Source organism: Coregonus clupeaformis, chromosome 25, assembly GCF_020615455.1.
Source record: "Coregonus clupeaformis isolate EN_2021a chromosome 25, ASM2061545v1, whole genome shotgun sequence".
In the NCBI taxonomy this organism is placed as follows: Eukaryota; Metazoa; Chordata; class Actinopteri; order Salmoniformes; family Salmonidae; genus Coregonus; species Coregonus clupeaformis.
In genome coordinates, this window is record NC_059216.1 from 30,153,277 (window position 1) to 30,169,372 (window position 16,096).

Consider the following 16,096-nt stretch of genomic DNA (forward strand, 5'->3'; position numbering starts at 1 on the left):
ATTTGAATTATTATGTGGATTGTAGTTAATGGACATTTTTGTAGGGTTTGATACAAGTCTGAAATTTCAAAGTGGAAATTACAAACTTCAGAAGCCATTTTAAACCTCAATAACACTACGTTTTACATTTATTGCATTGCAGGAAAGTTCTCCTTCAACAGGATGATCAAATTAAGATCTTACAACTGTAGCTACAGTATGCATTGTGTTACTGAAAAGGGTTAACTGTCAAATGCCTAATTGTATTTGTATATTAATCAGAGGTGAAAAAAAATATGTTTTAATACCTGACAAAACCTATTTTCATCTATCTGTGAGAATAGTCTACATCCATTTATAATTGTTGAAATACATTTAAAATAATTTAAAATCACTATTTACATTTTGTTGTAAACACTAAATCTCAGCCCACTTACAACTTTCAACATTTAGGCTAGTCAAAGTCAGGAAGCAGGAAGCAGGAAGCAGGAAGGCTGATGTGCTTATATCACTCTGCAAAACTCTTATGTCAACAGATTATTATATCCACCGTCAGATATAAGGTCACTTCAGATACAATCACATTCTCCTCAAGAGATCAGATGAGAAGACAGCCTACAGTATTTCATCAGGGTATTATTACTAGTGGTCATCAGCTGTAGTCTGCCAGCCATAGGAAGCCTGCTGGTAGCAGGGAGTCTGTAGGAGCATGACTGTGTGACTGGCTGCTGAACCTGCAGGCTGTCTGTTCGTCGGGTGATGAGACTGAGAGACTGAGAGGAGGAAGCTGTTTCACAGGGAATGTCTAATCTGTGTGACTGGGAGTCATGCTGGGCACTGAGCACTGAGTAGCCTTCTCTCCTTCCTTCCTTCCTTCCTTCCTTCCTTCCTTCCTTCCTTCCTTCCTTCCTTCCTTCCTTCCTTCCTTCCTTCCTTCCTTCCTTCCTTCCTTCCTTCCTTCCTTCCTTCCTTCCTTCCTTCCTTCCTTCCTTCCTCCATCACACCCATCCTGACTCTCTCTCTCTCTCTCTCTCTCTCTCGCTCTCTCTCTCTCTCTCTCTCTCTCTCTCTCTCTCTCTCTCTCTCTCTCTCTCTCTCTCTCTCTCTCTCTCTCTCTCCCCACCCCCTCTCTCTCAGCTCCCTCCCTCCCAATCCCTCCCCTTCTCACCCCCCCCTGCTTAGGGAGAGCTTAAGACCCCCATAGCTCCCCAGCGCCAGTGTTCATGTCATTCACGGTCTCCGAGACATGTCGCTCCCCCCTCCTGCCCTCCATCCCAAATAAACACGCTCGCCATCAAAGGAAGCTGATTCTAGAATTTGATAACATCATGTCCTCTTTGCAGAGAAAACATATAGAGCCATGCATATGAATGGTCCTGACTGATTGGTCCTGGATATTTCAGGTGCATGGAGCTGCCTGAGCATCCCTTTCCCCTCACTCTGGGTTGACATGCATAAATAGAGTAATGCATAAATACATACGTAATATATGTTAAGGCATCTCCAGATGTTTTATTTTATGAGGGCAGGAACTTGGCCCTTTCTATCTAATCGGTTGCAGCAAAATGACACTCCATGCAAATTATGGTTGAGGTTGTTTGCCCTCAAATATTTCCTGCAAAAAGAAAAGGCGGAAGAGAGGCGATGAGATGGCGCTCTAATTGGTGCGGAAGCTATTTGGCAGCATTCCAGCTGTAACAATTGCTTTTCTGCTGCTTTTCTCAAGTAATGGCTTGTAATTGTTATTCTTCAGATTTTATTAACGAGCTACAGACAGAGAAGCCTTGATTTGCTCCAGTAGCACACAGACAATAATTATAATGGCACCTCTAGAAGTCATTTCCAAAGGAACACAGGCGGTACAGGACAAAGATGCAGCTCAGTTCTCCGATGTAGTCAATGGCCAAATCTTATTTTCCATCTCTTCCCCCCTCCTTCCTTTCCTGCCTCCCTCCTTCCCTCCCTTCTTCCCTCCTGCCGTGACTGACACTCTCCCAGAACCACTCTAGCCTTGCTGCATCGCCCTGCAAATCAAATATGACAGGGAATATTGTAGACATAATGGAGAATCGCAGGAGAAAGTACCACTGTACACACACAAATAGCTCAGGGCTTAATTGAACATCGCTGCCCCTGACCTGGACCCAGTCACAGGTCCAGGGTAATAGACCTAGTACTATTCCTACTGCTACAGATAGAGATAGGTAGTGTACTGTACTGAGCTGGGCTGCAGCTGTGGTCAACATCTCTCTCTCTCTCTCTCTCTCTCTCTCTCTCTCTCTCTCTCTCTCTCTCTCTCTCTCTCTCTCTCTCTCAGTCAGTGTTTTCACCAGATTGAAGTACCTCCTCGTAGTAATCATTAGGAAATACAAAGTATGTGTGTAATGCATTTTCCTCTGTGCATATAGTGAAAGCACAAGTTGTGGTTCAGACAGATTTATCGTGAATTGTCCCCTGGAATTCAATATGTATTTACTGTATATTCTGCATAGTTCTATCTGCATATCAGACACTTTATACTTGAATATTACTTAAATATTATTTGAAGTCGCTATTTCAAGAGCAAGGCAGACAAAGCTAGAGGGCAAACAACACATTTTTTAACTGGGTTTTGTTTATGCCGTCTGTACTGCTTTTGTCACGTCTAAGATGTTTAACATTTAACATTTAAGTCATTTAGCAGACGCTCTTATCCAGAGCGACTTACAAATTGGTGCATTCAACTTAGGATAGCCAGTGGGACAACCACAACTTGATCACAGTAAGTACACTTCTTCAAACAAGCAGCTGTGAGCAAAGTCAGTGCAATCAGGGACAACTACATCTCGATCACAATAAGTACATTTCTTTAAACAAGTCAGTGCTAGCAGGTGAAATAAGTCAGGTGTTAGTTTAGAGAAAAGACAGTGGTAGTAAAGGGGGGGTAGAAGGATTACTATTATACTATTCCAGGTATTCCTTAAAGAGGTAGGGTTTCAAGTGTCTCCGGAAGGTGGTCAGTGACTCCGCTGTCCTGGCGTCGTGGGGGAGCTTGTTCCACCATTGGGGTGCCAGAGCAGCGAATAGCTTTGACTGGGCTGAGCGGGAACTGTGCTTCCGTAGAGGTAGGGGGGCTAGCAGGCCAGAGGTGGATGTTGTGTTTTTAACTTTCAAAAGTTGGGCTTTCTTTTCAACAGTCTCTCCTCTGAGTTTTCTCTCCCTCCTCCTTGACAGTGTTGAAGGAGGAGGAGGACTGAACTGAAGTCTCTTTCTCCTATCTCTCTCTTTCTCCTATCTCTCTCTTTCTCCTATCTCTCTCTTTCCATCTCTCTCTCTGTGGCTGCTGCTGTGTGCTGCTGTCTCGTTTGAATAATGGTTGTGATAATTTCCCCCAGTCCAATAAGAGAGTGTGGTTGAGGCTGAGTAAACAGCCTGATTGGCTGCTGAAGGTCAGAGTGACCGCAGGTGTCACAACAGTGAATTACAACAATGACACTCATTGCTCAATACATCATTTAACACAGAAGAGGGAGAAATCTCTCCTTTTTCATCCGTCCTTTTTCAATCCCTCATTTGACTTAAAGGAATGAATTATTCTCAGCCAAGAGTTAATTACGCATTAAGCAAAAATGATTGTATCTCCTCTCTTTAACATGTATAAGTATTTAAATATGATTCATTTGCTAGGTTAAAACAGACTTTCCATTCCTTAGAGGAGAACCGAATAGCGGAATATTTCCTAGTATTTTTCCTGGTATTGGTTGTTGTGCTGCATTCAACTACCTGATCTGTATCGCATCGACTTTCATTATACAACAGGAAACCAATTGACATGACATGTTCCCTATAAGTGCAGTCTATGCTGTAGTCTTTCATCACAGAGTATGTCAAATGAACAGTCTAGAGGTCTGGAAGTGGCGTCGCAAGTATTTCTGTTTGCAGATTCAAGTCAAACAGGAAAGATTGGCAGGACTTACACCGTCTGATTCTCTGACTCCCGATGCCTGGGTTTCAGACAGCGCCACAGACAGAACCCACACAACCTATGGATCACTGGGGTGTCGATCATACTACCTCTCAGACACACTGTGTGACTCTCACACACACACACCCTTTGGCAGTAGCAGTCACAGTGTCTCTGTACATACTGGAAGTGGCACCTCTAAACCCATATTTGACATTCACCGCAGTTGAGCTAAACCATTTAGGAAGAGAATAGAGATACTTTGGTTAATGGTATCACTCTAACCAACGACTGCTGTTTCACCCACTCAGTGACTGACTGACATCCTTATGATAAGAGCATGTGAGGAATGATGCCGCCATGCCATTGTCTTCTTTGTACAATACAGTATTTACCAACCGTATGGATGGGTTTTTAGGTGTATCAATGGCTGCCTTCTCTCCCTGTGTCTATGCATGTCTGTACATGTGGTACAACGTCCAAAGGAGATGACCACTGAAAGGGCTTGTGGGACATTGCTTTCCGAGACTCTTTTGTTGTTGACTAAGTAGCGGTGGTTTTCTGTTGTCACAGCCAAGGAGAGGAATGCTATCTCCGACTACCTCTGCCTTTGTCCTCAGCCCAGCGCTGTGTCCTGCAACCAGCAGAGAGTGTTTGTCAGTGCATAGGCGCATAGGTGAGTGAATGACAGTGTTGTGTAGAGATGGCGTGGCCCTATGTCTCTCCCGTGCAGGGCATTGTGGTGTGCAGACTGTGCAGGTTTGATGTGGAGCACTAGACTGTGGTTAATCATTCAGCCTCTTAGCTGTGAGCCTGGGAGGAGACCAGCTCAGGAACCAGAGGAGGGACAGACAGGGAAGTATACAGGCCAGCCATCAGACAGCTCTACCAATACTGTTGGGATTGAGGATGCAAAGATATTATCCTTTCATCACCAATTTAATGCCATTGAACATTTAAAATGGTGTCACCATGCAAGGGATTTATTGAATATTCTCAGTGGAACCCATCCACCAATGTGTGATTCCTCCACCTCTGGTGCTGCTGATATCCATGAAAGCCTTTCTCTCTCCGACACAATTGCACATTCCTGTATTATTCATCTGAACAATTCCTGAATGTGACAGTAGTATCTAAGAGCCCATCCACTCCTCCACTCTTCAGGGTTTATACACTCTGTGATGGTCTGTCAAGTACCACTAAGAGTCCCAGTTAACAGCCCAGGCCCCTTGGATGAAATATATTACAGTAATACAGCGTTCACTCTCTTCAACAAAATGCCAGAGCAACCTTTGCCTAACAAGGACTTGGATTGGTGAAGAGTAGAGTGCCATGGTGGTCACTATGGAGGAAGTCTAGAACATCTGCATAAAGCAGTGTATGATCTGTCCTGTGTGGTGTGAAGGGGGAAAAGTGAGTGTGTGTGTGTGCATGTCCGTGCATGCGTGTGTGTGTCATACACTACAAAATTATGTGGAGACCTGCTTGTCGAACATCTCATTCCAAAATCTTGGGCATTAGTATGGAGTTGGTCCCCCCTTTGTTGCTATATCAGCCTCCACTCTTCTGGGAAGGCTTTCCACTAGATGTTGGAACATTGCTGTGGGGACTTGCTTCCATTCAGCCACAAAAGCATTAGTGAGGTTGGGCACTGATGTTGGGCGATTAGGCCTGGCTCGCAGTCGGCGTTCCAATTCATCTCAAAGGTGTTCGATGGGGTTGAGGTGAGGGCTCTCTGCAGGCCAGTCAAGTTCTTCCACACCGATCTCAACTAACTATTTCTGGATGGATCTCACTTTGTGCATGGGGGCATTGTCATGCTGAAACAGGAAAGGGCCTTCCCAAAACTGTTGACACAAAGTTGGAAGCACAGAATCGTCGAGAATGTCATTGTATGCTGTAGCGTTAAGATTTCCCTTCACTGGAACTAAGGGGTCTAGACCGAACCATGAAAAACAGGCCCAGACCATTATTCCTCCTCCACCAAACTTTACAGTTGGCACTATGCATTGGGGCAGGTAGCATTCTCCTGGCATTCGCCAAACCCAGATTAGTCCGTCAGACTACCAGATGGTAAAGCGTGATTCATCACTCCAGAGAACGCGTTCCCACTGCTCCAGAGTCCAATGGCGGCGAGCTTTACACCACTCCAGCCGACGCTTGGCATTGCACCTGGTGATCTTAAGCTTGTGGCTGCTCGGCCATGGAAACCCATTTCATGAAGCTCCCGACGAACAGTTCTTGTGCTGATGTTGCTTCCAGAGGCAGTTTGGAACTCGGTAGTGAGTGTTGCAACTGAGGGCAGACGATTTTCATGCGCTACGCGCTTCATTCTGTGAGCTTGTGTGGCCTACCACTTCCCGCCTGAGCCGTTGTTGCTCCTAGACGTTTCCAATTCACATTAATAGCACTTACAGTTGACCGAGGTAGCTCTAGCAAGGCAGAAATTTGATGAACTGTTGGACAGGTGGCATCCTATGATGGTGCCACGTAAGTCACTGAGCTCTTCAGTAAGGCCATTCTACTGCCAATGTTTGTCTATGTAGATTGCATGGCTGTGTGCTCGATTTTATACACCTGTCAGCAACGTGTGTGGCTGAAATAGCCGAATCCACTAATTTAGAGGGTATCCACATACTTTTGTATGTATAGTGTAGCTTTGTTACCAGGGAATGTTAGACCCTGCCTGCTGGCTGGATGCCAGGACTCATGTAGTGGTTAAATATTCAGTGAGACAGACAGACAGCATGCAGAGAAGATATTCCCTCTCTTTACACAGTGGATGATTTACTAGCCTGGAGAACTGATACACTTGACATTCTAATGTAGTACATAGTCACAACATGCCCTTATGTTGTACTCTACATTTTGTAGTTAATATATTTCTTAGACCAATTAAATGGACGAAAGTTAGAACGTTTTGAACTTGTCTTCCTCCATACTATACTCAATTATACTCACTAGTCTTACCAATTAATTATGCATTTTGATGCAGTGCATGGCTCAACAGTTGCCTAACCATAATGTAGGTCCCTAGTGTATTATTTGGTAGGGCAATTAGTTACATTACATGATAAGTTTTATGTGGGGAGAGTTTCAGTTATGCTGAAATCAGACAGCTGTCTCCCCCTTGGGAAAGCTGTTAGGGAAAAGCTGTTAACTCCCCTCCAACCCAATGAAGGGTTAACCACATAGTCACAGTCGATGGCCTCCCTACCTAAGATTGATCTCTTCCCAGCACCATGCAGCATGGAGAGGTAGAGGTACTATAGAGGTGTGGTCAGTTAACCGGTGGAAGGACCCAGGAAAACGCAATGTGTTATTGTAATGGACTGGCAGTACAGGGAGAGAATTTACCTGTAAATGTCACTCACCTCAGTCCTCCAGATGACATCGATAAAAGGCCTTTTAAATCAACTCGCTGGCCCCAACCACCCGATCCTGGAGTCAATATAAAGTCCCAATAAACATGTCAGCCAGCCAGGGGAGGGTTGGGGTCTGAGGAGGGCTGGGGCTTCCTCTGGGGTGGTGTGGTTTAACAGTGGGAGATGGTCCCTCCTCCCGTGCGTGTGTGTGTGCGCGTGTGTGTGTGCCTGCGTGTATGGTTTAACAGTGGGAGATTGCTCTTCCTGGGGTCTGACCACTCTTATTCATCAGCCACTTACTACCGCCAGGCTCCAGCAAATATATTTTCATCATCACCGCAGAACCCAATATTCCTCTACTCATGTCCTCTCTTCATGTCTGGCTCCATGGGTCTCTGTAGCCTCTGTATCCTCTCCATAGGTGCCAGGTTGTTGTTGTTTCACAGAGCAAAATAGCCTACAATGTTGTCCCCGTCTTGTCAATGAATGACAGGTTTGAGGAAAGTGTTTCTCAGCAGGGGGTTTGGTTGATTCCTGCCTCATGTCTCTGTTGAAGACTGATGATGCAGACCTGGTTTGCTGTTTTTTTATTTGGTTTGTTTGTTTGTAAGGCACTCAACGATTCCGATTCAGCCCTTTGATTTGAGCCCGTTACCTCAGAGGAGCAGAGCAGAGATGTTCCTGTTAACACATTCAGGGGGCTGGAGAGAGAGAGAGGAGGAGAGGGAGGATAGGAGGGGAGATGAGGGAAGAGGAGGGGAGGGGAGAGGAGGTGAGAAGGGGAGAGGGAGGAGAGATAAGGAGAGGAGAGGAGAGGAGAGGAGAGGAGAGGGAGAGGAGAGGAGAGGAGAGGAGAGGAGAGGAGAGGAGAGGGAGAGGAGAGGAGGTGTGAAGGGGAGAGGGATGGGGGGTAAGAGGAGAGGAGAGGAGAGGAGAGGAGAGGAGAGGAGAGGAGAGGAGAGGAGAGGAGAGAAGAGGAGAGGAGAGGAGGTGTGAAGGGGAGAGGGATGGGGGGTAAGAGGAGAGGAGAGGAGAGGAGAGGAGAGGAGAGGAGAGGAGAGGAGAGGGAGAGGAGAGGAGGAGGGAGAGGAGAGGAGAGGGGAGAGGAGAGGAGAGGAGAGGAGAGGAGAGGAGGTGTGAAGGGGAGAGGGATGGGGGGTAAGAGGAGAGGAGAGGAGAGGAGAGGAGAGGAGAGGAGAGGAGAGGAGAGGAGAGGAGAGGAGAGGAGAGGAGAGGAGAGGAGGGGAGGGGAGAGGAGGGGAGGGGAGGGGAAGGGAGGCAAGAAGGGGAGAGGGAGGAGAGATAAGGAGAGGAGAGGAGAGAAAGCCCCTCCATCCACCCCTTGCAGACCTCATTCACACAGAGAAACAGAGGCATGCGGTGAGCTGAGCAGGATGAGGATCAGGCTGCTGTTTTGACAAAGATCCATCATGGCTGGATAAGAATCCTCCAACAATCCTCCAGTGCTCTCTATATCTTTCTATCCACCCAATGAGCACCACTAGTGGTATATATCACTGCAGAAAACCCCTCTGGTGCCAGGATAGCTCTGTTTCTGACCTTCCAGGCTTCCTACCCCCTGGTCCAGCCCAGGAACATCAAGTAAACTCCAAGCCCCAATCCCCTAGCAGTAAGACTAGACCACCTGTCTAAATCCAGACTCAGATATACAGTATATGCAGGGGATTATGGATTTTCGACCTGCATGTTGGAAGTTAAAACATGTTGAGAAAACAACTAAGGGGTCACAGGTGCTTGAGAGATTAACATCACTTTATTGGTCAATTGCACACAAGGTCCAACCAAAATGTGACTTCCGTTTCAACCCCTCCGAAAGACACACATAGTTAAATTTCATTGGGAGAGGTGCAGGAGGCTGCCACACTGGGCACCCAGGGAGCTGTTGTGGGGGTTAAGTCCCTTGCTCAAGAGCACAACAGCATCTAGAATTTGATACCAGCAACCCTCTGGTTGCCAGCTCACTTCCCACCAGATTTTTCCCGTCGGACCTGGGATTCAAAGTGGCAACCCTCTGGTTGCAGGCTCGCCTCTCTAACCGCTAGGCTACTGCCAGAGTTGGAACAGAGAGGGAACAGTGGCGCGGTGTAAAAGTGACATGTTTTCAATCACATGGCTGATTCGTAGGAAATCGTCTAAAGGCCACATTGGAGCATTTTATAGAGTAGAATGGGGCTGGCGGGATTAGTTTTCTCCCACGTGAAAAAGTGTATAATTTCAACACAATGCCAGTACAGTGTGTAATATAGTCAGCCTTGAAAAATGGTCCAAATCTCCCATTGCTGTCTGCAATTTACCTTGTGGCCTTGAAACCAAATCTATTGTGCTGCTTTTTGTACCATACAGGCCAGATAGTGTGTCAGTGCGTGTGTGTGTGTCTTTTTGTAGTTTCATTCAGTGTATAGTGGCAGTGGTGGTGGTGGCTATTGTGGAACATATTGCACTGGCTGACATTACCCATACCTGCAGGGAATAAATTCTACTAAATGACATGTGGCTTGCAGACGTTTGTAAATTGCAAGGCATCAATCTTGAGGGAGCTAGCTGGCTAGCTAGCTAGCGAGGGCTGTACAGCGCAAGTGATGCTACCGGAGAGTGCTGCTGCCATTTCTTGGCCCGTAAATGCTTCCCCCATTCATAGTGAATTCATTTCACTCAAGGTTTCTGCTGTTTAATAGGATGGTATGAGGAGGTCCTTAAAGGGATACTTTGGGATTTTGGCAATGATACCCTTTATCTACTTCACCAGAGTCAGATGACCTTGTGGATACTATTTTTATGTCTCTGCATCCAGTATGAAGGAAGTTAGAGGTAGTTTTGCGAGCCAATGCTAACTAGTGTTAGCGTAATGGCTGGAAGTCTATGGGTATCTGCTAGCATGCTAGGGTATACAGCATGTCCACACTGGGATGGGGTTCAATAGCTTTTAAATGTGATTGTAAGACAGAGATGCACCTGTCTTTTCTAATGTACTGAGTTGGACTAAAGCAGATGTATACCTGACAACAATAACATGACAGTATAACTAAATACAATTAGTATGTGCCTTTCCTCAATATTCCTCTGTAAATTATACTTTTTAAAAATCAAAAATCGAATGAAAACCAGGGTCCTCTATAAATCAATGACTCATTTTATTTTACACTATATATTCTCTTGAAAATAGGTGCGTTTCAAGGAAACTGATTATCCCTGAGTCCTGTTCTATACTAACCAAATAGTGTTTATTGGTCATGCTCAAAATAACATCTCCTAAGCCCATACATACAGTGGCTTGCGAAAGTATTCACACCCCTTGGCATTTTTCCTATTTTGTTGCCTTACAACCTGGAATTGAAATGGATTTTTTAGGGGGTAGTATCATTTGATTTACACAACATGCCTACCACTTTGAAGATGCAAAATATTTTTTCTTGTGAAACAAAGAAGAAATAAGACAAAAAAACAGAAAACTTGAGTGTGCATAACTATTCACCCCCCCAAAGTCAATACTTTGTAGAGCCACCTTTTGCAGCAATTACAGCTGAAAGTCTCTTGGGGTATGTCTCTATAAGCTTGGCACATCTAGCCACTGGGATTTTTGCCCATTCTTCAAGGCAAAACTGCTCCAGCTCCTTCAAGTTGGATGGGTTCCGCTGGTGTACAGCAATCTTTAAGTCATACTACAGATTCTCAATTGGATTGAGGTCTGGGCTTTGACTAGGCCATTCCAAGACATTTAAATGTTTCCCCTTAAACCACTCAAGTGTTGCTTTAGGAGTATGATTAGGGTCATTGTCCTGCAGGAAGGTGAACCTCTGTCCCAGTCTCAAATCTCTGGAAGACTGAAACAGGTTTCCCTCAAAAATGTCCCTGTATTTAGTACCATCCATCATTCCTTCAATTCTGACCAGTTTCCCAGTCCCTGCCAATGAAAAACATCCCCACAGCATGATGCTGCCACCACCATGCTTCACTGTGGGGATGGTGTTCTCCGGGTGATGAGAGGTGTTGGGTTTACGCCAGACATAGCGTTTTCCATGATGGCCAAAATGCTCAATTTTAGTCTCATCTGACCAGAGTACATTTACTTCCATATGTTTGGGGAGTCTCCCACATGGCTTTTGGCGAACACCAAACGTGTTTGCTTATTTTTTTCTTTAAGCAATGGCTTTTTTTCTGGCCACTCTTCTGTAAAGCCCAGCTCTGTGGAGTGTACGGCTTAAAGTGGTCCTATAGACAGATACTCCAATCTCCGCTGTGGAGCTTTGCAGCTCCTTCAGGGTTATCTTTGGTCACTTTGTTGCCTCTCTGATTAATGCCCTCCTTGCCTGGTCCATGAGTTTTGGTGGGCGGTCCTCTCTTGGCAGGTTTGTTGTGGTGCCATATTCTTTCAATTTTTTAATAATGGATTTAATGGTGCTCTGTGGGATGTTCAACGTTTCTGATATTTTTTTATAACCCAACCCTGATCTGTACTTCTCCACAACTTTGTCCCTGACCTGTTTGGAGAGCTCCTTTGGTCTTCATGGTGCCGCTTGCTTGGTGGTGCCCCTTGCTTAGTGGTGTTGCAGACTCTGGGGCCTTTCAGAACAGGTGTATATATACTGAGATCATGTGACAGATCATGTGACACTTAGATTGCACACAGGTGGACTTTATTAAACTAATTATGTGACTTCTGAAGGTAATTGGTTGCACCAGATCTTATTTAGGGGCTTCATAGCGAAGGGGGTGAATACATATGCGCGCACCACTTTTCCGTTATTTATTTTTTAGAACTTTTTGAAACTAGTTCATTTTTTCATTTCACTTCACCAATTTGGACTATTTTGTGTATGTCCATTACATAAAATCCAAATAAAAATTAATTTAAATTACCGGTTGTAATGCAACAAAATAGGAAAAACGCCAAGGGGGATAAATACTTTTGCAAGGCACTGTACCAAGAATATGAAGTCAACCTGCCAATGAAGTGTCTTAATATCCATACAGAATATCAATGTTTTTCTGCATGGTACATACTGTATCTGCACCTCGACACAGTTCACAGATTCGCAGGGCATATGAAAAATGTATCAATGTATGCTGTATCAGTTCTGACAGTCGCTCTTTGTGGGTGTATAGAATTCAAATAATTCCTTACCAAAGATAGTCACTTTCAAAATTATTATTATTATTATTAGTAGTAATAGTAGTATACTTTTGGCATGTGCTTTTTATTACTTTGCCTGACATCACTGCATGAGTCTGAATTCTTGAGAGAATGTGGCTCCTCAGAAATGTCCCTTCCTTGGTTATATGGTTCCATGTGACTGAATCAACCCACCAACTTCACACACCATGTTTTCATGTAACTGTTGGTTGGAAATGACTGCATGCTTGTGTACATTGCATGTTCTCTTGTAGTACAGTATCATTTAGAAACACCATCATTACTGAATACTGTGAAAAAAGTGAAACATTTCTTCAAACTAAAATGAGAACTGCATATTGTCTCTGCCTTAGATCAATATGTGTAATTAATTATCTTTGTGGACTTTGAGGGGGAGGATAGAGGGGCTCACACCAGAACCATATGCATACATGTATAGACAGTATATGTATGGCTGTGCTCCATACTCTTCTTCTCTCCTTATAGGCTTTAAGAGATTTTCACGTTGTTTCTCCACAGCGACCCTTACTGGGAGAGGCCTGCTAATGCCAGCTCCTGTTCAGCCTCTAGGCCCAAGACACTCCACCTTGGAGGGCAACAACATACCTCATCGCCATGGTAATTCCATCCCTTTCCCCCCTTCCTTCCTTTCTCTGCCCCCTCCCTTCTTCCTTATGGACAGGGGCAGACCATGGCACAGCTCAGCTGCTGCACATACTGTTACAATACAAGCTAACTCTCTCTGGTCTGGTTAGAGAGACAACATGGTTAAGGATGCCAGCTTGTGCACAAAACAACATAACTCCACTTTACTGTCTGTAGGAGTATTAACCAAAATGTATTAACCAAAATGTAGGCCTAGATGCACTTGGGTATTGCTATTCTTTTTTCAATGTTAGCTTCTGTAGTTTTTAAATGTGGTCAATTATAAAGTTCATGGTCGCTTTTGAGCAACACATAATGACATGTATAATTATAAATCCCCCAATGTTCTTTATTTTTTACACAGGAACTATTTTTGTAATTTAGTTTTATTATGTAATTTTGCTTTTTTATATAATTTTTGACGCTGAGTTAATTGATCTAAAGGGAGTTAGCTATATTTCTTCTAGGTAACTACAGTTCAAATGAAGGATCCCTCTCTTCCTTTGCCATCCAAAGACATTACAGTACGTAGCTAGTAATACTCTTATTAAAACTGGCATTATGGCTCTGAGCATTGATAAACAATACACCTCTCAGAGGAACACTGACTGTCTCTTTATAAAGCAGGGTAGCCTGTTCTGTGTTATCAAACTGGGGAAGATAAAAGGCTTCATAGTGGGTAACTAGTCAGTGGCATTGTGGGAAGTCAACTTTTGACATATTCCTCTGAGACTATGTCTCTACGTCTAGCTGGCTTACAGCTTCATAAGAACATCTTTTCATTTCTCCCCCCTTTCATTTGGAGTAAAAGAGCCAGGCTTACACATTAGGAAATTAACATGGAGCGTAATTCCTCTAGCTCTCAGATGGATTCCATCCCTCTCTCCCTCTGACGTACAGCACAGGGGCGACGGCAGGATTACTGTCGGCCTGAATAAAGGGGATTTATGTAACGCTTTGAGAAAAAAGCACTTCTTAATAGGTCATTACAGTCTGTGTTTATGATTAGTCTACTCTCAGGCCTAGACGCCTTTATGTGTTGCCTCACAGAAAAACCCATCTAAACCTATCTACCTTCCGCATAGTATACACAACTTTAAAGCCACACACACATACACACGCACACACACAGGCCAGGATACTGAGGGTCCAGATGAATACAGCACACCTCGGCCTTTACTTTCTTCAGCTCCACACTTTCTCTATCTGGCTATTGAAAATAGTGGCTCAACTCAGCACTAGCAATATGGCTTCTCAGCCAGGCTAAGTAGTGGCCGCATTCCAGCTGAGATGAAGAGAAAAACTGTGTGTGTGTGTGTGTGTGTGGCTTTAAAGTTGTGTATACTATGCGGTAGGTAGCTAGGTTTAGATGGGTTTTTCTATGCTGATGAAGCTAGGCCCCATTCTGCCACCATGATTAGTTTAAACGGCGCCTGAACGTACGAGCCGGACAGCGTGTGTGTGTTGTAAGCGGTTTGCAGCGCAGGGTGAAATTGAGATAAATGGCTGTGGGTGAGAAGGATGGCCACTTCTTCCCTGAGCAGGGCTGAGCAGGGCTACACCGGCAAAGGTTCCCCCAGCACACCTGTCTCTTCTCGTTTACCAAGCGCTCTGAGGTGAGCTAGCAGTCCGCTCCACTTGCCCCTGATCCCCGTCTCAGTACCCCCCGTCCCTCCGCCCCCACCCCCTCACTCCTTATGTGCTGCCTTACACACACATACTGTACACACACAAACACAAAGGTGGGTGCAAGCAAACACACACACACCCCTCCACCCGTCGCCCCTAGACAACAGCACACAAGGACTGAGCTATCTGCCTTGATGAGGTGTGGGAAGATCAGGATGAGTCTCTCACTGTCTGCGTCTCAGTACACGTCACCGTTAATGCACTACTATACAGTATGGGCTGAGGAGCGTCCATGTTAGCCCTTAGCTTAGGAGTAGATGTTGCTGTACATGAGATGGTAGAGCTGGTGCTGTCTAGTTTATTCTAGTTTATTCTATTGATGGTACATAAATGAAACATTTATAGGTACAGTATACAGTTCTTAATTATTACATCCCATTCAGAATGGTCCTTGGTCTCCAATTTTCTGTTTGCCTGTTTTCACCTGACAGAGAAGGGCCCACAGTATGATATAACCGGCTACCTCCTCCTCCATTATGTTTTAAAGCCAAGTCTGTCCAACCCCAGCTCTAGAAACCAACTTTATGTTGTGTAAGAACCAAGTGAAGCTACCGATTAGAGTAGGAGAAAGAGAGAGACAGGCCTGTAGACTGGAGTTTAATATACCGGGTGGCAGGTGGCCTGCTTTGCTTAAGGAATCTCTTTAGGGCATGACAGCTCTGAAAACACATAAATCCTTCCTCCTCCCCTCCCCTCTTCCTCCCCTCTTCCTCTTATCTCACATTGCCATTGCCATGGGGATTCTTTATGTATGCAGCTGCAAAACTTCCATACTCCAGGTATAGAACCCTAACATAGCAGCTGTTACCTTTCCTTTGCCCCCAAACCAAATATAAAAGGAAACCAAGTCTGAAATGTCTTTCTAGGTGGGAGAGTGTAAGTTGAATTCTAGCCAGAGCATGTCAGGAACCAAGCTGTGTGTGTGTGTGTGTGTGTGTGTGTGTGTGTGTGTGTGTGTAAGTGGTGCCGTTTAGACACTTGTCTTCTGTCAGGGGGGGATTAGGGTGAGAGGCCATAGGTCAAGGTCAGGACATCTTGATCTGTCAGTCTGTCTGTCTCACGTCAGGTGGGTTTAGGCTCCAGACAGACACCAGACAGCTGGGGAAGACACGCAGTGAGCCAGGGAGCTAGGAAGTGAGGGAGTGAAGGACTGAGGGAGTGAGGGATGGCCGAAATGAGAGAGTGATAGTGAGAATAAAGGAGAGAAATGAGATTGAGTGTTAACAGGAGTCACTACTGTGGGTGCAGATTATGTTAGGAACCTAAGGAGGCAGTGGTTCTCTTAAAACACTCCAGTCTTAAACATACTCTTATCAGTATGAG

General features: G+C 44.9%; 1 protein-coding gene across 7 annotated transcripts in view; it reads left to right on the top strand.

The window, feature by feature from the left end:
- LOC121539513 (neuronal PAS domain-containing protein 3-like) overlaps positions 1-16,096 on the top strand; it is a 316,876-nt gene that overhangs the window by 65,241 nt on the left and 235,539 nt on the right. For 6 of the 7 annotated variants that reach the window (XM_045207543.1, XM_045207545.1, XM_045207546.1 and 3 more), the window contains one exon: positions 12,959-13,057. The exons of the other annotated variant lie outside the window; for it this stretch is intronic. In XM_045207543.1, coding sequence (XP_045063478.1) covers positions 12,959-13,057 — 99 coding nt within the window. The remainder of the gene's footprint in view (positions 1-12,958; positions 13,058-16,096) is intronic. 7 annotated transcript variants of the gene reach the window in all.